Source organism: Natator depressus, chromosome 24, assembly GCF_965152275.1.
Source record: "Natator depressus isolate rNatDep1 chromosome 24, rNatDep2.hap1, whole genome shotgun sequence".
Taxonomy (NCBI): domain Eukaryota; kingdom Metazoa; phylum Chordata; order Testudines; family Cheloniidae; genus Natator; species Natator depressus.
Genome location: NC_134257.1, coordinates 8021157 through 8048531, shown reverse-complemented (window position 1 = coordinate 8048531; position 27375 = coordinate 8021157). Strand labels below are relative to the sequence as shown.

The window sequence follows — 27375 nt, the reverse complement described above, 5'->3', positions numbered from 1 at the left end:
TTCAACTGGGAGGGAAGGGGGGAAACAATCTCTTTTCCCTCCTCCTTGGCTGCTGTAAATCCTCCAACCCAGCAGATGTCTCTTCTGCAAACACAAGAGCTAGGCCAAGAAACCCACGCGGCTTTTCTTTCCCCAGCAGCCTGGAGTCCTGTCTTTGATCAATGCACCCAGGGGGGAGAAAAAAATAAAAAATAAAAAACTTCCTAGAGAAGGCAGCAAACTAGCCTCAGAGAGTTCCAGGGGTGTTTGGGGTACCCCATGCAGGCAGGAGAGCTTGCATGCATCTATGTGTCCGGGGGGGGGGGGGAAGATACAGGGTTTTAGCACAGTCATAGTAGAATCTGGATTAGTTGCATTTACATGAGCACTAAGAGGGGAGGGGAAGGGAGAGCAGCGCAGTGCTGTGCTGACAACAGGACGAGGGTGAGGAGAAGTCGTTCCTTGCCCTGAAGCAGCGTCAGAGTGAAATCTGCAAAGAAACTTTTACATGCACCCCCATGCCAGGTAAAAATCTGGAGGCACCGCGGCTTGCGTGGTGGGGAGTGGGACAGATGCCAGCTGTGAAAGAAATATGGCTGCTGAGGAAGGGAGTTTGCAGAGGGTGTATGTATGTGGGAGGGGGCTAATCAGTGGGTTGTGATCACTGTCACAGCTGTAATTTAGGGGGGTGGTTTGGAGCCGCAAGGCGACAACTCATTTGCTGGCTGTCTTTGGGGCAGGGGTGGCTGACTCAGTTTGGCTGGTGCACTGTAATAAAATACTGGGGACTGGGGTTGTTCTTAAGAGCTAATAATCTCTCCTGTAGAGCGCTAAACCTGCTGCAGGCCACTTCCCTCATCCCCAGCGCAAGCAGTTTCTGTTTGCATGGTGTAAAAGCTTTGCTTTTAATGTCAGCAGGGGGCACCCATATGGGCAAACCCATCTTGCCCCTTGCTCCAAGAGCAGCATGCTCCCCGCTTCTGAAGCAGTGCAGACCCAGCCTCAATGCTTTGCTGCTCAGAACCCCTCTCTGGGGTTTGCCGGCGGCTTGTTTGCAAAGGGAACTCAGGACGATTATGGAACAAATGCCCAGCCACCTAGGGTGCGGTGTTCCTACAATTAATGGACAAGCTTGGGAGCGTCTCTTTGCACGTGTGTGTGTGTTGCAAAGCTTGAGAAAAGATTGCTATGTGGTAAGACACAAGGAGGGGTGGATCCAGAGGCTTGTGACTTGGCTTGGAGGAGTTATCCAAAGCAGGGGGGAAACTTTGCCTGGGTGGCATCCAACCTCCTGGCAGCGGCTGCCTGAGTTCACTAAGCAATGAATCCAGTGTGGAAAGTTTGCTGGGACCCTGGCTGCTCTCTGGTTCCGGCCTAAGGCCTGCCATCTCCTTCGCAGATGCTCCTTTTATTTTGCTGCGCTGGAGCGTGCGATCCCGGAGGAGGGAGGGGCTCAGAGAGTCCGTGCTGGGTGTGCCCGGGAGAGCCACACAAGCCGTGGTGGCTGCTGAGAGCCCAGACAACAGGACCCCAGTTAAGAAACTGGGTCACTCCAGGCTAAGCTCGCAAACCCGTAATTTGCAGTCAGAAGCGGCTCGTGTTCTGGGAAGGGGATGGGTGCCATGGATCACCCTAGTTTACCTGTTTAAAAGCTGCTCTCTTAAACCCATCTCTCACAGAGAATGGCACGCGAGCTCTCTTCGTTGTTTTGCGGTCCCCGTGACTCTGTCTCCTCAGATGATCCTACAGGACACCAGTAAAAAGGTCAGCCCTCCCTTTTTGTAGCTATTTATAGAGCACCCATCCCCGTGGCATCTAGGTCCTGAGGCCTAGATATTTGAAGCCAGCTTCTCAAGTGGCAACGGAGACCCCTTCCCCTTTCCACCCAGGCCTCGCCGACTTAACCCTTTCTATCCTGGGGCCAAATTCACCGCCAGAGTAAATGGGTGCAACTCTGATTTCAATGCAGTGCCATAGTCCCATCTAGCCCCATGATTTCACCAGCTCTGATTCTAATCTGTGTTCTTGTCCGAGGGCTTGCAGAGCAAATTGCTTGCTGCCTGTACAAAGTAAACAACCGTTCTTACCTGTCACAAAACTTTTAACTGAATAGGGTTTGCATTTAAAAGCCCTCCTCTCTTCCCCCTCTCCCCTCCACCCCCACATGTGTTTTGGTATGGTATGTACTGTTATCCTCATTTTACAGGTGGGGAAACTGAGGCATAAAGCTGGGATTGGTTTACCCAGTGGGCTACAGCAAGTCAGTGGCAGAGATGGGGATAGAACCCAGGAGTCCTGCTTTCCCCACTAGACTCTGTGCCTGCTAGCCATTTAAGACTGAGCACGGAAATAAGCAAGTGACACAATCCAGTGGACTACGGCTGGGGAGGAATTTGGGTGAAAAGTGTTTTCTCAGGGTTTCACTTCTGATAAGTTGTCTTTGTCGGCTGTGATGCAATGGGTGTTTTGACAGCTCCGGGGAGTGGCCCAGGGAAGGAATGTGAGATTCTGGAGCACAACATTGCCATCTCTTGTAATTTTTTGTTTTGTTGTTGCAAGTCTTGTGATATTTGATGTGTTTCTTAAAGCCCCAGCTCCTGGCGTCATGTGGTGTGGGAGAATCGCAACTTTCCTTTTTTTAAAGTGTCTAGCCCCGGTGGTGGTGGAGAAAAGATTGAAAACATGAAACCTGAAGGCTCAGTTATTACTTGTATTATAGACATAAAGTAGGACCGCACTGTGCTAGGGTGCTGTACAAACAGAACAAAAAGAGGACCTCCATTCCAAAGAGCTTCTAGTCTGAGAAAACTATAAGAAAAGAGAGAACAGATGGATACTTCAGACAGGGGAGCACAAGGAGACAAATAATGGCCAGTGCTCTCAAAGGCCGAGAAGCGAATAGAAAGAACCCCACATCTATATTAAAAAACAAAAACAAACCCAAAACAAATCCGTGATTTCTTTGGGATCCTGACTAGTGACTTTTACTTATTTTAGTACCTGGGGCGGGCAAGACTGGTGACAGGTCCGTGACTGCAAATATTCTGATCGTATTTTCCTTGGGAAGAGACATCAGATATATACTTTTAAAGCAAGAGCATTTCCAGCTGGCAACAGGGCTGGCTTGCCAGTCTCAGATCTCAAGTCCCCTCTATCACTGGCAAGGCATGTAACCCCCACCACTTCTCCCACTGCCAATGTGCCTCAACCTTAGTCTGGGGAGGGGTCCCCCAAAGGGGAAGCTCATGTCCGTGACCCATTCAATCCTTAGTCTCGGCAGAGAGGTTGCCGAGGAGGGGTCAGACGGTGCCTAAACTCCAGGTGGCTTTGAAAGCTTGTTTTCAGACATTAGACTGCAGAGAATAAGGTGGAAGCAGGATGCTTCTGTCGTGAATGGAGGGCGCCTGGATCCTGTCTCTCTGTAATCTGTCACAACAGACTCCATTACCGCTCGTGATTTGGCATTAAGGGAGCTAACAGCGAATTACCATGGCAAGACAGAATTCACAGCTGCGTCCGTATCATTTTCTACCGATGCAGGGTACTCTGGCTTCCAAAGCACTGTAGCTGGCAACTCTTCACCACTCTCCTTTCTCCCTGGAATCCCCTGTGTACTCAGGATGCAAATAGAGGAAGCTTTAATGTATCCTGGCTGCTTTTAAGGGTGCTTTTAAATTTCTCTGCTCCTGATCCAGCAAAGCACTTAAGCATGTGCTTAACTTTTAAGCACAGGAACAGTTCCAGTTGACTTCCGTGGTACTACCGATGTGCTGATAGTTTAGTATGTGATTAAGTGCTTTCCTGGATCAGGGCTGAAATGACTTGACTTTCCTCTTTTTTTTTTTTTCTTTTTTTAAAGCTGTGGCTGTAGCTGGAAAAGGGCAAATTTTACACGGTCGCTTTTTCCGTTCTGCTCGTGTGAATCAGATCAGTAGACCTGACTGACTGAGGCAAGTTTTCAGGCCTGTTGCAGCTCTGAGCCTTGGTTGTATTTCTTCATCCCCCGCTGGTGGAGCCGTCAACAGCTGACTGCCGAGGCTTTAGTGCTGCTCATGTCATCAGGAGGTGGGAAGAGCCTAGAACAGTGGTTCTCAAAGCCGGTCCGCCACTTGTTCAGGGAAAGCCCCTGGCGGGCCAGACCGGTTTGTTTACCTGCCGCCTCCGCAGGTTCGGTCGATCGCGGCTCCCGCTGGCCGTGGTTCGCTGTTCCAGGCCAATGGGGGCTGCGGGAAGGGCGGCCAACATGTGCCTTGGCCCGCACCGCTTCCCGCAGCCCCCATTGGCCTGGTTTTCCACTGAATGCATCCGATGAAGTGAGCTGTAGCTCATGAAAGCTTATGCTCAAATAAATTGGTTAGTCTCTAAGATGCCACAAGTCCTCCTTTTCTTTTTTCACTATAAAGCAGTAAACCTCCCACTCCAGGCCCACGTCTACGGTGCTCAGCCGGTGTAGCCATACTCTTCACACAATGCACCGTCAACCTGTGGAACTCCTTGCCAGAGGATGTTGTGAAGGCCAAGACCGTAACAGGGTTCAAGAAAGAACTAGATAAATTAATGGAGGATAGGTCCATCCATGGCTATTAGCCAGGGTGGGCAGGGACGGTGACCCTACCCTCTGTTTGCCAGATGCTGGGAATGGGCGACAGGGGGTGGGTCACTTGATGATCCCCTGTTCTGTTCATTCCCTCTGGGGCACCTGGCACTGGCCGCTGTCGGAAGACAGGATAGTGGGCTCGATGGACCTTTGGTCTGACCCAGTATGGCCGTTCTTATTCTGGTATACTGTACCAGCAAAGCACTCCTGCAGCGGATGCCGCGGGCAGGTCTACACTTAAAAAGCTGCAGCTGCACCAAAGCCTCTGTAGCGCTTCAGTGAAGACGCTGCTACACCATTGTGAGAGCTTCTCCCGTCGGCGTAGTTCATCCATTTCCGCAAGAGGCGGGAGCTGTGTTAACGGGAGAAGCCGTCCCGCCGACAGCGCTGTCTGCACCCAGGGCTAGCTCGGTATAACTGCATCACTCGGGGCGGGGGGGATTTTTCACACCACTGAGTGATGTAGTTATACTGACGTAAGTTTGTAGTGTAGACGTGGCCTGTGTATACTGGCAAAACTGCACTTTTGCTGGTACAGCTTATTCCAGCCTCTACCCTGAGCAAAACAAGCGAGACCAGGAAAAGCGCAGTGTTGCTGGCACAGCTGTGTCCGCCCTAGGGCCTTTTGTTGGTACAGCTGTTTCAGTCAGGAATCGCAGCTCTTCGCATTGCTGACCGGCAGAAGTGTGTCGTGTAGACATAACCTTAGTGTGGACATGGTTATGTTGGTAGAGAGGTGCAGTATCCTGGGATAGCTGTTCCTGTGTGGGAAGGCTAATAAACCCTACCGGTATAAGGCATCTTTGTTTAATTCAATAATTATTGTTATGTTTGTTTGGTTTTTTTTATTTCAACAGCACCCAGAGGGCCAAATCAAGAGCAGGGTCCCAGTAGTGTGGGCTAGTGGGTAGTGCACTGGATTGGGACTCAAGAGACCTGGATTCTGCTCCTGACTCAGCTCCTGGCCTGCTGGGTGGCTTTAGGCAAGTGGCTTCCCCTCTCTGTGCCTTTGTTTCCCTATCTGACCTCTTCTGTAAAGTGCTTTGTGATCTACTGATGAAAAGAGCCAGCTGAGAGCTATGATTATTATTAGGGTGCTGGGCTCTATACAAATATAAGACAGTCCTTGCCCTACAGATATTACAGTTCAGAGTCCTAGATTTTTAAGGGTAGGAGGGACTATTATGGTAATCTAGTCTGACCTCCTGTATACCACAGGCCATAGAATTTCGCCCACTGATTCCTGCGCTGAGCCCATGACCTCCAAGTATGGCGTGGTCCTCCTGAAGCCAATGGATCAATCTGCTGTAATACACCCACTTCGGTGGGGCCTGCAGTATCTAAAGTTAAGCATGTTTGTTAAGTCTCTGCAGAATCAGGGTTTAAAAGTGGAGAAGTGCCCGCGGGGCGCAGAGCAGACAGAAGGGTGTGGGGAAGATGGGTGGCACGCATGGCAGACTCTATTAGGGCAAGTTTACGAAATGAAGGCTAAGTTATGTCGATGTACAGCCACCACAATAATTAAACTGCTTTTGCACGTGCGTGGTACGCTCCCTGTGTCCTCACCAGGAGCGCTTGCAGCGATTTAACTGTCATGGGGCATTGTGGCATGGCTTCTGAAAAGGAGCAACAGGCGATGTAAGCAATGCAGTGTCTACACTGATACCGCATCAGCCTAACTACGTTGACCTAAGCGCTCCGCCTCTCGCAGAGGTGGAGTTATTAAGTTGGTGTTGTGGGCAAGTTACACCAGTGGGAGCTGCATTTTAGGGTATAGGCTTACAGAGGTAAGTTGATGTAAGCTGTCTTAAGATCTCTCTCTGGAGTGTAGACCAGGGCTTAGCTAAGGAACCATACAGCTGGTTTGTGTGCCTAAATGATAAATGACCAAGATGTTAATGAGGTGCTAATGGGCCACCTACCTAGCATATCATTAACTTTGCATTATGATTGGTTTCTGGAAGTGCGCCTTAAGGAGGGGTTTAAAGCAAGGGAGGGTGTTGGCTGCATGCATTTGATTGGCATCATTCCTTTAACTAGAAGGCCTGGTCTACACACGGGTTTTTGGACTGATTGAGGCTATGTCTGCGTGACCACTTATGTCAGCAAAACTTAAGCCGCCCACCTGAGCGACATAGGTTAGGCCGGCGTAAGTGGTAGCGTGAGCTCCCTCCCATCAACACGGAGCAGCTACACGAGTGAGCTTATGGCTGTGTCGTAAGCTCTCTAGTGTAGACACAGCCTTAACTATATCGGGGGGGGGGCGGGGGGGGGTTAACTGATCTAGTTATACCAGTCCAACCCCCCAGTGTGAACACAGTTATACAGGTATAAACATTACACTGGGATAGCTTATACCTCTTCTCTATGTTGGCTTCTCCGTCGCTGGCCATTTTAAAATCCAGATTGGACGTTCTTTTACGAGATCTGCTCTGGTTCAAACAGGGATTAATTCAGGGATGTCCTATGGCTTGTGCTATGCAGGAGGTCAGACTAGAGGCGATCACAGTGGTCCCTTTTGGCCTTAGAATCGATGAACGGCTGGAACTGCATCCACACTGGAGGGGTGTTACTGCTTTAGCTATACAGGTGTAAGATGGTACAAGTGGTGTGTGTGGACATGCCCTAAGTGCGGGTTTCTGGCTGGGTGTGTATTTTTTGTTGCTCCTAGAGATTTTTTCTTTCTTTCTTTCTGTGCTTCACGTGAGCCAAGCAACTTCCATACCAAACAAAAAGGGCCGGAGTAGGATTTTGAAAGGTCTCCCTGTAAGAATCTACCCACTGACCCTGCCTTGGAGGGTTTACAGTTCATTTGCTTTCAGACTTGATATGAAAAGTGAGAGCCATAAATTTGGGGGGGTTATGGGGAGGGTGTGAGGAAGAATAAGGATTAAGGTGATTAAATCTCTTGGATACTCAGCGGAGGCGTGTAATAATAATAATAATCCCTAGTACTTTTCCTCAGTAAATCTCAAAGGAAGTCAGTCTCATTATCCTCATTTTACAGGTGGGGAAGCTGAGGCACAGAACAGGGCAGTGACTTGCCCAAGGTCACCCAGCAGGCCAGTGGCAGAGCTGAGAACAGAACCCAGGTCTCCAAATTCCTAGGCCAGGGCACTCTCCATTATGCCACTCTGCCTGTGATGAATTTGTACCTGCTACAGCAGGGGGATTTGAATGAATTGAAGCAGTTGGTTTGGGATGGGGAAGGGAATCAGTGCTCTAGGGATCAGCATGGAAAAAAGGCCCAGAAACGGGAAATGCAGCCAAGATTTCCAAAAGGGGACTGATGTTGCTGGCCTCGTTTCTGGGGAGCCAACTTCAGACACTTTTTAAAGGACCTAGATAAACAAGGTCCCCTTAAGGCATCTGAAGCTGGGCACCTAAAAAACGCGGGTTGCTGGAAAGTCCTGGCCTGTATTGCTGTGTGCCAAGCAAAGCTGATATCCATTAGGTGTGTGTCTGTTCAGCTGCAAATAAGCTGACCTGTAACGATTATTGGAAATCTCATAATGGAATTATTGGTTCACTCTTTCTCTTCTCCTCTGTGTGTTTGTTCAGTGAACAAGGAGGAGTCTTCTGAGCTCCATCTGACAACTCCAATGCTGCCAATACCCCAACCCAGTTAAATCACGAAAGGGAGAAAAACAGCTACGGGAGAAAAACAGCTTCAGAAGAAAAACTGGAAAGGCAAGTCACGCACTACGTGGAAAGATCTACAGATCAGGTCAAAACAAGATAAGAAAGCACCAGCCCTCTGCTCTGTTGACATAACTTCAAGGCTAGAGAGAAAAGGACTTTAGGTAAAGAATTGAGAGGAATCAGGAGATTCCAGATCACTGATAAGGCAAGAATTAGCCAAACAACCCCACTGACTTTTTGCTTTTTTTATTTCATGACTTAAAAATACTTTTTGTAGGAAAATCTTTGCTCTATAGATCGCGGGGGGTGGGAACATACATTTTCTATAATTACGTCAGGCCTGTTTTGCAAGCTAGTTGCTCTGTCTTTGTTTTGTTTTGAGTTAAAATCTCTCCCCTTCTCTCTAGATTATTGTTACTTTTCTACACCCTGAAAAGCATTGAGAAGCCAGTTGCAGACACCTTTTTTTATTTTTAAAGGTGATCTTGGGCTATAATTATCCAAAGCATACGCACACAGAGCAGGTGGAATATTGCATTTCATCAGTGCTGAGTAATTGAATTTAAAACATGGAAGGAAGAGGGATTGGGATTAATTTGCCTTGAGGAAATTGATTGATAAGGGATAGGCCAGGCATCGGTTTGGAATCAGGTTTTTTGGGAGGGGGAGACCTTTAAAAAACCAACTTTCATAGAAACCTCAAAGTGCCTAACAAAGATTTTTATTTTTTTTAAATACCCTGGACTGACCAAGCAGCACTAAATAGATTCTGGAACAAGAATTAGACCGTTTTAAAAGGAGCTATTTATTATAATCTTATCCTTTTTAGATATACTTTTTTTTATTAATTTGAACAAATTTAATGGGAAGGGAATCTAAATTAAAAGACAGGAAGAGGAAAGAGCTCTAACCTGATCAATAAATAAGAGTTTGTTTTGCTTAAAACACACTAGTTTTATATCCTTGAAAGAAACATAGTCCTTGATTGTTACTGGACGGACTTGACGGGTTTGTAAAGGCTAGGTTGAGACGTGGGGATTTTTTTTTTTTTTTTCAGAAGCAGGTTGTGGTTGTTCCTTACCCCCCTCCAGTCGTGTTCAGTGGAATTGGCTTTCGTGAGAATTTGTAGAGTCAGGGACGGGAGCGAAATACGCGACAGAGTCAGACTGCAACGGAAAGTGAACCAGGATTGCAGCTGGAGCTGCTTACCAGAGAGGGACCAGCCCGCGTGATCCGCTCTCTGCCCCGGTGAATGTACTAAGGACATCGAGGGGCGCTGCGGAAGGGGTTTTGTCTGGGCCAGATGGAGCCCCGACTTGAGCAGGTGGATCCCATGGCTACGAAAGGGGACAATGTAAACGCAGAAGTCACCAGACCTGAAATCTGCCAGGCCCCTCTGGGGCTAGAGGAGGACACTGCCGGCATGGAGGATGGAACCCAGGCTGCAGCAGGGCAGGGCCGCATGCTGAATGGGCAGGAGCCAGAAAGCCCAAAGGGGATTGCGGTAACGCACAGTGAGGAGGCTCCTTCTGGGCAGGGCAGCTCGAGCTGCCAGCAGGCCGCAGGCCAGGAGCATGAGGACACCCCAAGGAAGGATCCGTCCCCAAGAGCAGGGCCCAATGACGAAGCCAAGTGGCTGGAGCGTGGGGAGCCAGAAGGAAGGGCGGACCCCAAAGAGAAGCAGCCTCCCCCGAGCGGGAGCATCCGAGCGGGAGGGGTCGCCTCCCCACCGGACGACCCCATCGCCAGCCCTAGCCCAGGCTCCGCAGAGCAGGCGTCTGATGCCACCAAGGCCCGGCCCCCAGCCGGCGAGTCCGAGCCTGACTTCTATTGCGTGAAGTGGATCAGCTGGAAAGGGGAGAGGACACCCATCATCACCCAGTGTGAGAACGGGCCCTGCCCACTCCTGGCCATCATGAACATCCTGTTCCTGCAGTGGAAGGTAGGTGGGAGCTAGGGGAGGCCCAGTACTGCTGTTCAGAGCAGGTGTGCTGGGTGCGAGGAGGGGGCGGTAAGGACCTAGAGATCTAATGTAGTTCATGTGAGAGGCTGTTATCTAGTGGCACAGAGGAGGCTACTCGTACTGAGAGGTTGGATGGCCCGAGGGTTAGGGCACTGACCTAGCACTGGGGAGACCTAGGTTCAAGTCCCTGCTCTGCCACAGACTCTGAGAGACCTTGGGCCAGTCATTAGCAGCTCTGTGCCTCAGTTTCCCCAGATGTAAAATGGGGATAATAGCCCAGCCCCACACAGGCGCTTGGGCTATAAAGCGCTCAGATACAACGGGGCCCAGATAAGTATCCAGGACACTGGGGAAACCTGCCCCGGGGGGGACTTGAGGGGTGATGCTAGCTATCTGCTGTTGTGTGCTCTCTCCAGCGACCCCTGGGAGGACATGGTCTCTCTCAGTGCATGCGTGGGGAACACGTGCCGAGCTGCTGTTGCCGCAGAACTGTTCTGTAGTCGCTGAAGCATTTGCGCTCTGAACTCCCGTTGCCAGGGTTCTTCTCATCTCGGGGTCAGACCCAGCCCCCTGAAGTGCGTGGAAAGACTCGCAGTGGGCTTTGGTATCCTGGGATGTGTCTGCCATTACAGTAGAAATAAGTGTAGTCAAGTCTCATGCTTCAAGGCACCTGCTGGCTACCGCAGCGGTCAGGAAGGATTTTTCTACCTCTGTGCAGCGTTGTTAGGTAGCATGGCCCAGTGGATCAGGGCCTGAGACTCAGGAGACCTGGTTCTATTCCCAACCCTGCCGCTGATTTGCTCTATGATCTTGGGCAAGTCACTGCCTCTTTCTGTGCCTCAGTTTTCCCATCTGTCAAACAGGGGTAACAAGACTGATGCAGTGTGGGAAAGTGTTTAGCAGTTGATGGATGAAAAGTCCTGTAAGTGCCACCTTATGGTGAGATGGTTGTTTTATTGCCATCTTCTGAAACATCCAGTGTTGGCTGGTGGTGATGTGAGTTTCCCAACGTGGGATAATGGGGTAAGAGGGCTAATGGTCTGAATCAGTATGACAGGAGCCAGACTAGATGGACCAAGTGTCTGACCCCAATATGGCTGAAGCGGGGCTACCGGGTTAGTTGGACCATCTCATGTGGCATGGCAAATCTGCGTAAGGATGTTATTGGTATTGATTATCGCTGTGCCCTGATTCAAGGGGAAGCCTTGAGGGTCAAAGCAGTGCTGGGAGAGAGGGTCCTTCACTAACTTCCCCACCTGCCGTCTGTCTGCAGGTGAAGCTCTCCCCCCAGAAGGAAGTGATCACGTCGGACGAGTTGATGGCGCATCTCGGTAAGTGGTGAATTCAGGAGAGCACCTGAGGGCACTGGGCTTCCTGGAACTATCCTGTGATCCTGGGGTGCTCAAAATTCCCATCAGCTTCTCTGGGAATTCACCATGTCAGAGTTCCCTCCCCACTCTGAACTCTGGGGTACAGATGTGGGGACCCGCATGAAAGACCCCCTAAGCTTATTTCTACCAGCTTAGGTTAAAAACTTCCCCAAGGCACAAATCCGTCCTTGTCCTTGGATGGGATTGCTGCCACCACTGCTAAGGGTCCACTGAGCTGCGGCCTCAGCTCCACCATATACTGGTCTGTAGAGATGCTGTACCCAAGGCAGGCTCTTTCAGAATTTTCTAAGAAGGCCTGTGTATCATCACTTACCTTGTAGGTAGGGAATTTTTTGGAATGGGGAGCGGCACCTGGAGAAGGATTGTTAGGGTTATCTGGTAGACCCAGCTTAGCCCTTTCCAGATCTAAGCGCTTCAGCTCTAACTCCGTATCCAAGCATTTTGTCTCCATTTCTGTCTCCAAGTGTTTTGCCTGTTTCCTCTCCTCTGCTTCCAACTCCAAGCGTTTTAAGGCCGTCTGTCTCTCTTCAGCTTCAAATCTGGCTAATTCTAGTTTCTTTTGGACCTCACTTTCCGTCATCCTAGCCTTCCTGCGCTTAGCCTACCCTAACCCGAGAGCTAGAAAGGGGAGGGGGGGAAATCAGCTTATGAATTCCCTTGCTGTAACTTAACTCCTCTGCCTCCAGGTAAAGAAAAAATCTCCAGCTGCTCTCAGCTTAAAAAACAAAAACAACAACAAAAAAAACCTCCCTGGTTTGCAATCAGCCAAAAGAAAAATTGCTTTTAAAATCATCAGGTCTGTGCTTCTGGTTCAAAACGATCCCATTCGCTGCCACCATGTCAGGGTTCCCTCCCCACTCTGAACTCTGAGGTACAGATGTGGGGACCCGTATGAAAGACCCCCTAAGCTTATTTCTACCATCTTAGGTTAACAACTTCCCCAAGGCACAAATTCTTCCTTGTCCTTGGATGGGATTGCTGCCACCACCAAGTGAGTTAGACAAAGATTCAGGGAAAGGACCACTTGGAGTTCCTGTTTCCCCAAAATATCCCCCCAAGCCTCTTCACCCCTTTCCTGGGGAGGCTTGAGAATAATATACCAACCAAGTAGGTAAACAAGGTGAGCACAGACCAGACTCTTGGGTGTTTAGGACACTAAAACCCAATCAGATTCTTAAAAACAGAACTTTATTATAAAGAAAAAAGTAAAAGAAGCACCTCTGTAAAATCAGGATGGAAGGTAATTTTGCAGGGTAATAAGATTTAAAACACAGAGGATTCCCCTTTAGGCAAAACTTCAAAGTTACAAAAAACAGAAATAAACCTCACTCTTAGCATAGGGAAAATTCACAAGCTAAAACAAAAGATAATCTAACGCATTTCCTTGCTTTACTTACAATTTTTGTAATCTAGATACTTATTTCAGGTAGGGTTTTAGGAGAGGGTTTTTTTTTCCTGCCTGGTCCCTCTCTTTGTCCCGAGAGAACACACAACAAAAGAGAGCACAACAAAACCTCCCCCCACAGATTTGAAAGGATCTTCTTCCCTTATTGGTCCTTTTGGGCAGGTGCCAACCAGGTTATTTGAGCTTCTTAACCCATTACTGGACCCTTAATGCTATCTCCTGCCTGCTTGTGTGGGTACCTTTCTTCCCTGCCACAAACACAAATGGGAAATGGGCTGCATTTAGTGTGTCTCCATTCTGTCCCCCCCCACACCCGCCTCCATCCCAGTCTTCATCCCCTGATCCCATCAGGACCATGCTGCAGGGCTAGACAGAGAGCCATCAAATTGAGCCTGTGCAGGAATCGTCGTCTTGCCATCTTGACCGTAATCTAGATCCAGCCCACGCCCAGGGATAGGCCAAGCCCTTGCCCTGGTCCTAGAGGCAAAAAGGATACTCCAGTTCCTGGCTCTGTCGCAGACTCCCTGTGTAACCTTGGTCAAGTCACTTAGCCTCTCTGTGCCTCCGTTTCCCCATCTGTACAATGGGGATAATAGCCCTGTTCTGGCTCACGGGGGGGCTGTGAGGATAAAAACATTAGAGAATGGTGCCCAGGTATTACAGTATTGGGGGACTAGGTAAGTACCATCCATTAGTAATCGGGACTGGGTGTTTTCTTGTCTCAAAGGCGACTGCATCTTATTCATCAAACCCCAAGAGAATTCGGAAGGGCTGCAGCTCAACTTTCAGCAGGTGAGACCGTCTGGATCCACCCCCTCCTTCTGCAGAGTATCGAGGGAGGTCCGGGCGGCAGGGCTCCAACATGAACCCTGTTTAAAAATGCCTATCCTGTCATCCTGAACTGCAGCCCCACTGTGAGGGGGAGAGGCCTCGCATGCTGCAAAGGAACCTGCAAATCTGGGAGCTGTGTAGCTGTCAAGAGTAGTCTAGAAGTTAGAGCACTGGACAGGGACTTGTTCTGCCATTGGCCCGGTTGATGGCCTTGTGCGAGCCACTTAATCCACCCGGTGCCTCAGTTTCTCCATCTATTTAAACAAACAAAAACCCCAATGTGTGTGTCTATATAAAATAGGGGTGACCAAACCGTGGTTCACGAGCCACATGGGACTCTTTTGAAATTAGTGTGTGGCTCACAGAGCCCCCAATGCTCCCCCCATTCTCCACCTACCAGACTTGTGGGGTGAGCTCGGGACCTCTGTCTTGCAGCGGGGTGGTTGGGTAGGGGCTTCTACCCAGTGGGGAGGTTGATCTCGGGGCTTCCGCTGCATGGAGCGTGCCTGCCGGGGCTCGGGGCTTCAGCAGGAATGGGGCTTTAGCTCTGAGCCCCAGCAAGTGCCTCCCGCAGGGCAGCAGCCCCGAGCTCCGGCAGTTATGCCCCGGCTCTCGAACTTCTGTAGATTGTTCTGTGCAGCTCGGAGGGTCAGTAAATTTGGCCAGCCCTGATATAAAATAAATAAAAGTTATTTAGGTAACACTTTCCATCTGGGTTATAGGGATTAAAAAAATCCACACTCACATTTGTTGCTGGTGAAGGCCAGATAGATGCCTGCTTAGATAAGTCACAGAATAGTTGATCGAGTGCAATTTCAGAGCTGTGTCCACCCTAAGGATACCTTCTGCTTCTACGGCCCTTTCCACTAGGGAGAGGAGCCGTTGAAGCTAAAGGAGAGTGCTGGCCCAAGGACAAATGGGGATTAAACTGGCCAGGAGTCAACGGAGGCTGGAAATTAAAAGCAGGTTTGTAGCCACCAGAGGAAGAAGGTTCTGGACCAGCCTCCAATAGGAGGGGAAAGTGGCCGAACTAGTCTGAAGATGGAGCTTGATCAGTTTCTGAACGGGCTGCCGCGGCAGGGTTGTCTGTGCTAGAAGGGACTGTGGACTCAGTGAGCCAGAAGGCCCCTTTCAGACCTGTGTCCTCCATCCCACACGAGCATCTTGTCTGGGTTTTGATCAGCTGTGCAGCTTGTTCTGGTTACCCCAGTCTCAAAAGCATAGGGCAGAAATAGCCTGGGGTTCAGAGAAGGGCAGCAAGAATGACTGGAAGCCTGAAAAGACTCTCTGATGAAGCGAGATTGGAAACATTGGGATTGTTTTACCTTTACAGAAGAGGCAAATAAGAGGAGACACGGTAAAAGCATATGCAGTGATGAATGGGACAGAGAATGTCGAGCAGGCTCTTCTGTTCTCTCTCGTTTATATGAGAACAAGAGGACAGTCGAGGAGATTGAAAGGTGGTAAATTCTAAGCTAATAAAAGGAGACGTGTGATTAACCTGTGGAACTCCTTGCTTCTGGAGGCCACTAAGGCCAAAAATATAGCACGTCTCAAAGAGGAGTTGGGTGTCCATATGGAGAACAAGTATAGCCAAAACTAGAATAGTTAATGCTGATTAAATGAGCACTGGAAGGGAGATAGAACTTCAGGGTTGAAATCCATCTCTGAAGGGGCTAGGATAAGCTGTTCGGGGAGACTGGTCATCCCACATCTGCCTCCTGTGGGGTTTGTGCACCTTCCTCGAAGGCATCTGGAGCTGGCCGTTGTGAGAGTTGGGATACTGGACTGTAGGTGGGCTCAGGTCTGATCCAGGCTGGCCTTTCCTATGCTCAAAGCATTTGGCAAGCACTAATGGCTTGTCTACACAGGGAAATTGACTGACCAAACTAGTGCTGTAGAAGCTCTCCTGGAGGAGCTCTCCTTGTGGATGCTCAGTTCCAGAATAAAAGTGACGTTATTCCAGAATAATTACTCCGCTTTGGAAGTGTGATGATTGTTCTAGAGCAGAGTGACTCGTGTTCTGGAGTGGAGTGCCCACACGGGGAGCGATTCTGGAATGGCTCCTCTGGTTAATGTCTCTGCACAGACAAGTCCTGACTGAGTCTCATAGCTGCCCGGCTAGGAAGTATTTAAGTTATAGTAGTGCCCGATTCGGGATTGGGACCCCATTGTACTGGACGCTATGCTGGCCTCACAAGAGACGGTCCCTGCGCTGGGAGGACACAGATTGGTGAAGTGAGTGGCCAGGGCCAGAAAGAGAACCCAAGAGTCCCGACTCCCAGTCGTTACCGCTAGGAACGCTCGCCGAGGATCAGGGCCCCGTTGTGCTGGGTGCTGCACGGACAAATCACAGAGAGACGGTTCCCGCTCTGGAGTGCTTATGAACGATGTGACAACAGGATGTAAGAGACCGACAAGACAGGGATAGGAGGAAAGCAGGAATCCCAGCCCCTCCCTTTCCACCGCTCCTCTGTCTCCTATCTACATAAGGTGCTCTCCTCTCTCTTTCCCGACTCCAGAATGTCAACGATGCCATGATGGTCCTGCCCAAACTGTCCACGGGGCTTGACGTGAACGTGAGGTTCACGGGTGTCTCCGACTTCGAGTACACCCCGGAGTGCATCGTCTTTGACCTTCTGAACGTCCCGCTGTACCACGGCTGGCTGGTGGACCCCCAGGTGAGGGCCATTGCTGTAAAGTCCACCCTGTGTGTTGAATGGATACAAGCCAGAGCCAGTGTGAAGGGGGTGGAGCAGGGGAGGGGGAGACAGCGTGATCTAGTGGATAGAGCACTCGACTGGTCCTTGTAGCACCGAGTTGCATCTCCAGCTCTACCACTGCCCTGCTGGGTGACCTTGGACAAGTCATGTCCCCGCCCCGTGTCTCAATTTCCCCATTGCAAAGTGCTGTGAGATCTGCTGATGAAAGAGCAGTCGGAAAGAGCTGGATGGCATTATGGTTATTATATGAGCAAGGACAAAGGCAGGTGTAAAGTCAGAGGAGTTTTTAGGAATTGACAAAGCTGAAGTCCTGTCCAGAGCTTCTTAATTCAGCTTCTTATGGCTGCTGGTAGCTGGGAACATCTGGGGGAAAAACGAAGAGTTTGGAGCATGCTCAAGGGCCGTCACTCCACCCGGCGGGGTGAAACGCGTCCACGTCAGCTCCAAGAACAGAGGGGACGGTCCATGGGAGGTGCTGGTCTAACTGGGCAGGAGATGGTGCATTCTGTCTCTGCGACGTTGTGTGGTCATGCCAAGCTGACGGCAACTTCGGCCCCGACTGCAGAAGGAAGTCGAGCCAAGCCCCCAGATAGTGGGAGAAGAGCAGAAATATCTCTGGGACCAAGAGCCAGGGTTTGGGTCAATGCTGAGACACAAGGGTGAGTGGGTGGGTCGGGGGTTTTGCAGGTGAAATCCTGGCCTCGCTGAAGCCGATGGCAAAATTCCTGTGGGCTTCAATGGAGCAAGGCTTTCTTTTCCCGTCGGCTGCCAGTTCGAATCCAGCCGGGCTGGTAGTGACCAAGCACTCTGCCCCCCAGGGCTGTTTGAGTGACCTGAGCAGGGCTCTGGTCCCATTTTCAAAGCAGATGTGTCTGAATTGCACCCCAAAAAGACCACCAACATAATAGCTGCCCTCGCTGGCTGCCCAGCAGAGAGCCAAGGCCGGAGTGGGCCACTGTGGCTGAGCTCTCCGCATACGGAAGGAAGGGGGGTGCCTTCTTCCAGGAGAGGTGGGGGCAGGGGAGCAGCGTGGTGGCCCGGCTGTCCCAGATCTGGGAATAATCAGGGCCCCCAGTCTCCTGACTCTTTCATTTACAACTTAAAACCAAAGGTGCAGCTAAAAGACCAATGGAGACACCAGGGCAGGTTTGCCCCATTGCTGGCAGCGGCACAGAGGGCAGGCAGCCTGCACCGCCCCAGTGCAGGGGCAGTGGGCACCCATATGGCCCTGACTGGCACCTCTGGTTCTTTGGCCCCCCATGGGGCTTTGCAAGGCAATGGATAGCCAGAGCACAGGACTGCGCCAGAACCCCTGGAGTGGGGGCAGGGCTGGCTCTGCTTGAGGGGAGCGTCCCCTTGTGGGGCGGAGGGGCAGGTTGCCTGGGCATTAAACTCCCTGTGCACCGTCCTCACGGGCGCAAAGGGGCCGCAGGGTAGTGACCGGTCAGGCCTGCGCTTTCCCTTCTGCTTAAAAAGCCCTCCCTGGGCTCCTTGGGCTGTCTCCTCTCCCCCTCCACCCCCTTTCTGCTCCAGAGTCCGGACGCGGCCCAGGCCGTGGGCAAGCTGAGCTACAACCAGCTGGTGGAGAAGATCATCACCTGCAAGCACTCGAGCGACCCCAACCTGGTCACCGAAGGTAAATCCCCATTCCCTGGAGAGCTCAACTCCCCGCCCCCAAACCTCGGCTGGGGGGACCTCCTGGGTGCTAGAGCTCCCCTGGCCTTTTGGGGGCTCTTTACATTGTCAACAGAGGAGGAACAACGAGGGCACTCCACCCTCGTTAGGTGCCTGATGAGGGAAGCGATTTCAGATCTGCAGTGGGGTAAACGGCGTGGCCAGATTCACCGCTGCACTGGTACGGGGGTGGGTACAGTCTCCCCTAATCAGGGGTTATGGGAGCCTGTGCCACCCTCAGGGGACCCCCCCCATGTGCCAGTGGAAGAGTGCAGAATAGCCAGGGTACAGGCTTGGTCACGGGCAGCGAGGAACTGGGGTTCCCCAGGGAATCAGAGGATGTGCATCCGGCCCTTTAAGAGGCCTGGCTGTGCTGAGTGCGGGGGTGCTGCAGTTAAGGGACACTCCACCCCCCACCCCATTTCCACCAGCCCACCCAGTGTCGTCAGGTGGGAAAAGCTCAGGGAGGAGCCACCCCGCGCCTGGCTGCGTTTCCGTTTAAGGCCTTGCCGGGTTGCTCTGAAACCCTGTTCGCTCCCGACCTGCCTTTGTTGCATTGTGCCTGCATCAGACAAGCAGGCCGTCGGGCTGCACCAGGAGGTTTAGCTGGGGACGAGGCATCCGAGCCGTTCCCTGGCTGCGTGGACAAACGCTGACTCCTCTACGGGCGTGGAGGGAGTTAAACCGCTGCTCAGCCCCCCATGCGTTTTCCTACCGCTGCTCGGTGAGGCTGCAGCTTGTTCGCTTCCCAAGCTGTGGGTCGCAAGGCAGAGTGGCCCAGTGGGTAGGGTGCTGGATTGGGACGCAGGAGACCTGGGTTCTGTTCCCTGCTCTGACGCTGAGCAAGTCGCTTCCCTTCCCTGTGTCACTGGTTTCCGTCCCGCCTTGTGTGTCTCTGGTTTGGTAAATCGGTTTAGCTACTGTCGGTAAATTCGTAGGCGCAAGTTGAACCAGTTTCACGCTCATCATCGGGGCACCCACGCTGAGCGCCGGTCTAACCCCCCAGTTCACGCCTGCACCCCACCTGACGCCTTGTTTCTCCGCCCCAGGCCTGATCGCCGAGCAGTTCCTGGAGTCCACAGCCACCCAGCTGACCTACCACGGCCTGTGCGAGCTCACGGCTGCGGTCAAAGAGGGGGAACTAAGTGTCTTCTTCAGAAACAACCACTTCAACACCATGATCAAGCACCAGGTCAGCCCGGCCCCTTCCACCCACACCTCTGCCTTCCATAACCGCTGCTGCATGCATTTGCACATGTGGGCTCTGTGGCTGGGGAGGCTCCACGCAGGGCAGGAAAGGGTTAATGGGCTACTGAGGGCCCAAATAGAGACACTGGGGAAACTGAGGCACAGCTGCTGCCCCATCACAGCCCTTTATGGCCTGTTGCAGCATTTGTGGCAGCCGTGCTTCAGTTTCCCCAGTGTCTCTATTTGGGCCTGCAGTAGCCCATTAACCCTTTCATAGAATCATAGAATATCAGGGTTGGAAGGGACCTCAGGAGGTCATCTAGTCCAACCCCCTGCTCAAAGCAGGACCAATCCTCAATCAAATCATCCCAGCCAGGGCTTTGTCAAGCCTGACCTTAAAAACTTCTAAGGAAGGAGATTCCGCCACCTCCCTAGGTAACGCATTCCAGTGTTTCACCACCCTCCTAGTGAAAAAGTTTTTCCTAATATCCAACCTAAACCTCCCCCACTGCAACTTGAGACCATTACTCCTTGTTCTGTCATCTGCTACCACTGAGAATAGTCTAGGTCCATCCTCCTTGGAACCACCTTTCAGGTAGTTGAAAGCAGCTATCAAATCCCCCCTCATTCTTCTCTTCTGCAGACTAAACAATCCCAGTTCCCTCAGCCTCTCCTCTTAAGTCATGTGTTCCAGTCCCCTAATCATTTTTGTTGCCCTCCGCTGAATGTTTTCCAATTTTTCCACATCCTTCTTGTAGTGTGGGGCCCAAAACTGGACACAGTACTCCAGATGAGGCCTCACCAATGTTGAATAGAGGGGAACGATCACGTCCCTCGATCTGCTGGCAATGCCCCTACCTATATATCCCAAAATGCCGTTGGCCTTCTTGGCAACAAGGGCACACTGCTGACTCATATCCAGCTTCTCGTCCACTGTCACCCCTAGGTCCTTTTCTGCAGAACTGCTGCCGAGCCATTCGGTCCCTAGTCTGTAGCGGTGCATGGGATTCTTCCGTCCTAAGTGCAGGACTCTGCACTTGTCCTTGTTGAACCTCATCAGATTTCTTTTGGCCCAATCCTCCAATTTGTCTAGATCCCTCTGTATCCTATCCCTACCCTCCAGCGTATCTACCTCTCCTCCCAGTTTAGTGTCATCTGCAAACTTGCTGAGGGTGCAATCCACACCATCCTCCAGATCATTTATGAAGATATTGAACAAAACCGGCCCCAGAACTGACCCTTGGGGCACTCCACTTGATACCGGCTGCCAACTAGACGTGGAGCCATTGATCACTACCCGTTGAGCCCGACAATCTAGCCAACTTTCTACCCACCTTACAGTCCATTCATCCAGCCCATACTTCTATAACTCTCTGGCAAGAATACTGTGGGAGACCATGTCAAAAGCTTTGCTAAAGTCAAGGAACAACACGTCCACTGCTTTCCCTTCATCCACAGAACCAGTTATCTTATCATAGAAGGCAATTAGTTTAGTCAGGCATGATTTGCCCTTGGTGAATCCATGCTGACTGTTCCTGATCACTTTCCTCTCCTCTAAGTGCTTCAGAATTGATTCCTTGAGGACCTGCTCCATGATTTTTCCAGGGACTGAGGTGAGGCTGACTGGCCTGTAGTTCCCAGGATCCTCCTTCTTCCCTTTTTTAAAGATGGGCACTACATTAGCCTTTTTCCAGTCGTCCGGGACTTCCCCCGATTGCCATGAGTTTTCAAAGATAATGGCCAATGGCTCTGCAACCACATCCGCCAACTCCTTTAGCACTCTCGGATGCAACGCATCCGGCCCCATGGACTTGTGCTCGTCCAGCTTTTCTAAATAGTCCCGAACCACTTCTTTCTCCACAGAGGGCTGGTCACCTCCTCCCCATGCTGTGCTGCCCAGTGCAGGAGTTGGGAGCTGACCTTGTTCGTGAAGACAGAGGCAAAAAAAGCATTGAGTACATTAGTTTTTTCCACATCCTCTGTCACTAGATTGCCTCCCTCATTCAGTAAGGGGCCCACGCTTTCCTTGACTTTCTTCTTGTTGCTAACATATCTGAAGAAACCCTTCTTGTTACTCTTAACATCTCTTACTAGCTGCAACTCCAGGTGTGATTTCGCCTTCCTGATTTCACTCCTACATGCCCGAGCAATATTTTTATACTCTTCCCTGGTCATTTGTCCAATCTTCCACTTCTTGTAAGCTTCTTTTTTGTGTTTAAGATAAACAAGGATTTCACTGTTAAGCCAAGCTGGTCGCCTGCCATATTTGCTGTTCTTTCTACACATCGGGATGGTTTGTCCCTGTAACCTCAATAAGGATTCTTTAAAATACAGCCAGCTGTCCTGGACTCCTTTCCCCCTCATGTTATTCTCCCAGGGGATCCTGCCCATCAGTTCCCCGAGGGAGTCAAAGTCTGCTTTTCTGAAGTCCAGGGTCCGTATTCTGCTGCTTTCCTTTCTTCCTTGTGTCAGGATCCTGAACTCGTCCATCTTTTGGTCACTGCGTCCCAGGTTCCCATCCAGGTTCCTTTCCTGCCTTGCATGGAGGCTTGTGTGCCCCACTAGAGGTGGGGTGATGGTTCCCCTTGATTGCGACGTCCCCAGGGATTGTGGTCTCTGTGCCCTAGTGGATCACAGGCTGCCACTCTGCCCACCCTCTGAGGGCTCTCAAGGGGACGCTGTCTCTTACTCATCTCTCCACAGGGCCACCTGTATCTGCTGGTCACGGACCAGGGCTTCCTGCAGGAGGAGAAGGTGACCTGGGAGAGCCTGCACAACGTGGATGGGGACAGCTGCTTCTGTGACGCCGAGTTCCACCTGAGCCACACCCTGGGGAAGGAGGCGGCCGGCAGCTCCCCCCAGGAGCAGAGGCAGGTGGACCAGGTAGGAAACAAATGGCGCAGCAGAGGCCTGATTGCGCTGGGAGGTGGTTAGTTACAGTAGCGTATCTGAGCGGTTAGAGCAGAGGGGGCTGGGCTTCAGGACTCCTGGGTTCCTTTCCAGCTAGAGGAGGGGAATGTGGCCTAGTAGTTACAGCAAAGGGGACTGGGACCTGGGACTCCTGGGTTCTCTTTCCAGCTCCAGACAGGATATGTGGCCTAGAGAATGGAATTTGTAGCTCCCCTGCTCTTCTGACTGAAATGTGTCACCTCCAGGAATCGGTATCTACTGTAGCAGGATCCTTATCTTTAGGGCAATGTAGTCTAGTGGTTAGAGTGGGGTGACGCTCGGAGCCAGGCCTCCTGGGAGGTCAGTGAGGGAGATAGGAGCTCAGGGTCTCTCTGGGTGGCTCTGAGTCTCGTAACCCCTCTGAGCTTCCGTTCCCCCCGCACACCCCGTAGAGCGAGGGTGATAGAACCTCCGGGCAGGGGGGTCACTGTGGACAGGTGACCGAGCCCAGAGCCCCCGAGCCTTCCAACCACCACCCCCCCCAGATAATCACTGCTAAGTGAATTCGTGCAGAGGCCTGTTGAGACTGACGTACCCCTTCAGCGGCTTGTCTCTCGTTCCTGCTCCCAAGTGTTTTGCAGCGCCGTCGTTAAATGGTGACGGCGTCGCTCCCCAGAGGTGGCTGCATGCCAGTGCTGGGCGAGTGATCCTGTATGTGCACAACTGGTGTCGGGCTTCGGGACCCTCTGGGGTATGAGATCTCTTCTTCCGTGTGTCTCGCTCCCTGGGAGTCCCAGCACTGACCACGTCTCTCCCCGCCACCCCCCTTGCCCCCAGGACTACATGATCGCCCTGTCCTTGCAGCAACAGCAGCAGGGCCCCTCTGCCCTGAGCGACCTAGAGCTTGCGCGCCAGCTGCAGCAGGAGGAATACCAGCAGCACCAGCAGCCAGCAGCGCCTCTCGCGCAGGTAATGGGCCCTGGCCTCCCTCCCAGAATACATTGCAGCCCCATCCCACTCCCCTGCCATGAGGACCTTGCTTCCTCCGGGATCCTGGAGAGCCTGTCAGCGCTGCTCCGAGACCAGCCAGCAGGGGGTGCTGTGGGGGTCGCACCCGCCTAGGGCGAGGGAAACTCAAACCCGTGCCTCCTGCGTGGTGGGGCAGGGTGGGTCCATTCCAGCCTCCCTTTAACCTTCCCACCCAGGAGTTGCCCAGCTCAGCCCGAGCATCCCTCTTCTGGTCAGGCCAGTCTTCCCCCTTGTGTGGGGCCGACGCACCGGTCGCTCTCGGTGGCGCTGGGACAGCGACTTTGTCCTGTGCAATTCTGTCTCCTCCTCCCCACGGCTTAGCCGCGGCCCGCAGGCCTTTGCTCCGTGGCAGCGGGCGGATCAGGGATCTGTGGCTTTGCATGGGAATCTAACTCCAAAGCCTCCCCTGCAGCAGCTGCATCTCTCAGGACAGCGACTGGAGCCTGGAAGTGAGGCCGGGCGCCTGGCTTCTGTTCCCAAGCCCGTGGAGGGTGCCAGGGGGGAGACCTGGAAATTGGGGCCCATTGACACAGATACCTAGCTCTGGGAGGAGTATTGCCTAATGATTAGAGAGGGGGCTGGCCCCAGGACCCCCGGGTTCCAACCCTGACTGCGTCAAGGCCACGTGCCAAGTCACTCCCCCTCTCTTTGCTTCCATCGCCTCCTCCTAGGAGAGGATATTGGGGCAGGGGGGGGAATGGGACTGGTCTGAAAAGCACCCTGAGATCGCTGAAGGTAGCAGCTGCTTTTTCGTCTCCTTGGTTTCAGGGGAGAGCTCAGCCGGCCGGGCGGCCGGCCGGGGAACGCAGGCAGAGACATAAGCAGGAGTCGGACTGTGTCCTGCTCTAGAGCCGCTCGCCCCCCTGCCTGCTGCTTTCGGACCCCTCGCCCTCCCACGGTCCTGCCGCGTCACCGTGAAGACTCCCAGACAACAGCCCCGGCGGGGCTCGCCTCGCCTCCGCTTCCCCCGGCCCCCGCCCTCCCCAGCACGGGACCCGCTTCCCGAAGAACCCAGCCCTGGCTCCCGCGCTGCGGGGGTGAGACCTCGTTCCGTGCTGCCGGCGTCTCCCAGGCCTGCACATCGCAGCGCGGGAGGGACCGTGCAGGGCGGAGTCCAGCCGGGCTGTGCATCGGCTGCAGTTTCTCCTCACCCCCGACGCCCTCAGCTGTACCTCGTACCTCTGAGCTCTCCCCAAAGATGCCGAGTGCTCTCCTCTCCCAGAGGCAGAGAGTTCAGTGATCAGAGCCCGGACTCCTGGGTTCCAGTCCCAGCTCTGGGAGCAGAGTAGGATCTAGAGCTTAGTGGAGGGTGGGGGTGTGAGTGTGAGCCAGGACTCCTGGGTTCTCTTCCCAGCTCTGGGGGAGGGGAGTGAGATCAGTGATTAGAGCCGGTGGGGACTTGCAGCCAGGACTCCTGGGTTCCATTCCCAGCTCTCACCCTGACTCGCTGTGGGATGCTGGGGCAAGCTGCTTCCCTACCCTGTTCCTCCATTTCTCCACCGGATATAGCGGGGGCGGAGGGGAGAAAAGGGGGTGATGGTACCAGTTCACCCACTCCTTCCTCACGTGCTTTGGGATCCACAGATAGAAGCAGCTGTGATGCTGTGAAAACACAGAGGCTTATTTAACAGGCACGAAGCAGCAGCTGCCAGCCTCCCTCGAGCGGGGGCAGCTAACCCACCGAGTGTGCCAGGCAGCTGCCCGGTGCCTCTCGGGAATCCAGTGCAACTAAGGAGCAACGGCCTGTGCAGGGTCTCTGGGGCAGGGGGTGCACTTACAAAGCTGGCGGGATACCCGTGTGTCCCCCTCCTGCCGGAGGCCCAGGAGATGCTCTGAAAGGCCTTGACGCAGACAGGAGGATGCAGAAGGTCCCCAGGGTGCTAGCCAATGAATTGCTGCCTCCTTGATTCGATTCTCATGGCTGGGCGAGCGCAGAATCTGGACAGGCACATTTCCCCCCTGCCCCCTCCTGTGTAGTCTCCCCTTGGGTGGGCCCGATCCTGCACTCAGCGGTCCTGCTGGGAATTCAGCGGGCAAGGCCGTCGGCTCTAATTAACTAAGGTAGCGTTGGCACGGAGGCAGAGCCAGCGGTGGCTCGGGGGGCGAGTGGATTGCGGGGGGAGGGGATCTGTCGGGTCCAAACTCTGTCCAGCCCAATGACGCAATCCGAGCTGCGGGAAGTGCGTTTTCAGGGTGCATTGAATAATTTGCAGAGTAAAGCGCCCAGAGCCTAGGAGCAGGGGGAAGGTTTGGATGTAAATTCCCTGCTGGGATGAAGCTTTCCCTTAGCCCTGTCTGCCATGGCACCGTCCTCCCTCCAGCAGGGAGGGTTTAAACCAGACCCCGTGGAAAATAGCCCGAGGCGGGATGGTGGTTATCGCACCCGCTTGGCATCAGCAGCCACCTAGCTGGGTCAGGGGAGGTACTCGGAGCCCCTTCTCCTGCTCGCGAGATGCCGAGTGACGCAGGAGCCAGCGGGACTTGCAGCTCGAGTGGGGGGGAGCGCGGTTACGCCGGCTCCCAGGTGACTGCAGGCTGGCTCCCAGTGCTGACCGGGGCAGAGGGGGTGCGTCCTGCCCCTAGGAGAGGCAGGGAGCCCAGCGCCAGGACGGAGATGCTTGCTGGCCGTTCCAGGTCAGCAGCAGCCGAGCCCACAGGAATGGCATCCCCTGTTCCCGTCCTTTGCTGGTTCTGCCCAATCCCTCTTCCTCTTCCAGACAGCCTCCTCCCCAGAAAAGCTGCAGTGGGGAGGGGCACGTTTAGGACCCGGGATCAGGGTGGCTCCCACGGGTTAGTTAACCCTGCCCCGCTCCTCATCCTGTGATGTCCCCCACCTCCACCCCGTGGATTGAATGGGATCAGGATCAAACCTTCAGGACACTAACGAACCTTCTGCGGTAAGCACCTGGGCACTCGCCTTCCCAGGGGGCTGGGCTCTGTCCCCCTGCTCTTACGCTCTCGGGCTTGAGGAGTTTTAGTCTCTTTTCTACTCTCCGTTATTTGTAACACTGCCTTAGATGTTTGGAAATAAAAGTGTCTTTCCCTAGGGGACTGGTGTGATGGTTTGTGTGTGGGGGGGGTGTCTCTAGGGCTGGGGGCTTGTTCCTATGTGCTCATGGGGCGTGTCTGTCTCCCTAGGACTGGTCTGATGACTTTCTGTATGTCAGTCTCTGGGGCTTGTCTGTTCGATCCAACCCTCGGGCTCCAGTCTGCTGGGTGTTTGTCTCCCGCCCCGGGAATGTCCATCTTTTTGTCCATCCAGCATGGGAAGGGGGGGCATTTTGCCTCTTGCAAAGAACACAGCATCACTCATGGTGGTTTTTAATTCATGGGGGGCATTGCTGGTAACTGTCCCAGGACTGAGGCTTGTGTGGCTGCTCCAGTACCCAGGAGCTTAGAGTGTTGGGGGGCCTGACTTTCCCGGGGGCCTGAAGGCCCCCCCACTCCAAGTCCAATTAAAGTCCAGTGGGAGTTGCTCCTCTGCAAGTCAGGCATAGTGTTTTTAGGTCGGTCCTACATAAACAGTGAAGACTGTCAGGTTTTTTGTTGTTGTTTTGGTGGCAACAGAGACTAAAAAGTGAAAGTCCCCGATGTCTCACCCATGCCCAAAGCACGTCTCCAGGCCAGCTGCCTTTTCCTTCCAACCATTGGGGCCTCCAGAACGGGCTACCTGCAGTGTCTTTGGGGGATGCAGCCACCCTTGGAGATGACTGAGACTCGACAACCTCCCTTCCTGCCGGTCACTGGCAGAAGAGCATGTTCTGAGTCAGGACCAAGCCCATCCTCCCCCTTCCCTCCGCTCCCCGGTTTTGGTGCCTGGGCTTGTCCACCTGTGGAGTTACTCTGGAATAGCTGTACCTGATTAGCATCCTGTGTGGACACTGAGTCTGGATTGAGGGAATTTGTTCTGCTGTAGTTTAATCTGGATTAAGCTACAAAGGAAATAAGGCATTCTTCTGACAGAATTAGTGTCTCTATTCGGGAATAGTCACTGCAATTTAAATTCATGCCCTACCTTAATCTGACTTAACTCTTGAGTGTAGACAAGCCTTCATTCGGTTTGT

The 27375-nt window shown here is 52.8% G+C and overlaps 1 protein-coding gene across 6 annotated transcripts; it reads left to right on the top strand.

Moving 5' to 3' along the window:
• The first annotated feature begins 315 nt into the window (after positions 1-315).
• On the top strand, positions 316-26346 carry MINDY1 (MINDY lysine 48 deubiquitinase 1). Of its 6 annotated transcripts, XM_074938426.1 has the most exons (13): positions 316-504; positions 1659-1743; positions 5434-5559; positions 8138-8379; positions 9276-10160; positions 11455-11512; positions 13705-13769; positions 16331-16489; positions 18065-18167; positions 19255-19397; positions 22097-22276; positions 23120-23251; positions 24080-26346. In XM_074938426.1, exons 5-13 carry the CDS (start codon positions 9522-9524, stop codon positions 24158-24160), a joined length of 1560 nt encoding a protein of 519 aa, XP_074794527.1. In that variant the 5' UTR covers positions 316-504; positions 1659-1743; positions 5434-5559; positions 8138-8379; positions 9276-9521; the 3' UTR covers positions 24161-26346. The 6 variants fall into 6 exon arrangements, with proteins under 6 accessions (XP_074794527.1, XP_074794528.1, XP_074794530.1 ...); XM_074938427.1 differs by lacking the exon at positions 5434-5559 and having other exon boundaries at positions 8138-8266; XM_074938429.1 differs by lacking the exon at positions 5434-5559 and having other exon boundaries at positions 23147-23251.
• The last annotated feature ends 1029 nt before the right edge of the window (positions 26347-27375 follow it).

Bases quoted from the DNA above. Each gene is read 5' to 3' on its own strand.
- MINDY1 (XM_074938428.1), top strand. From the start codon at position 9,522: ATGGAGCCCCGACTTGAGCAGGTGGATCCCATGGCTACGAAAGGGGAC. The intron at 10,161-11,454 runs GTAGGTGGGAGC...GTCTGTCTGCAG, and splicing joins TCCTGTTCCTGCAGTGGAAG to GTGAAGCTCTCCCCCCAGAA. The intron at 11,513-13,704 runs GTAAGTGGTGAA...CTTGTCTCAAAG, and splicing joins CGAGTTGATGGCGCATCTCG to GCGACTGCATCTTATTCATC.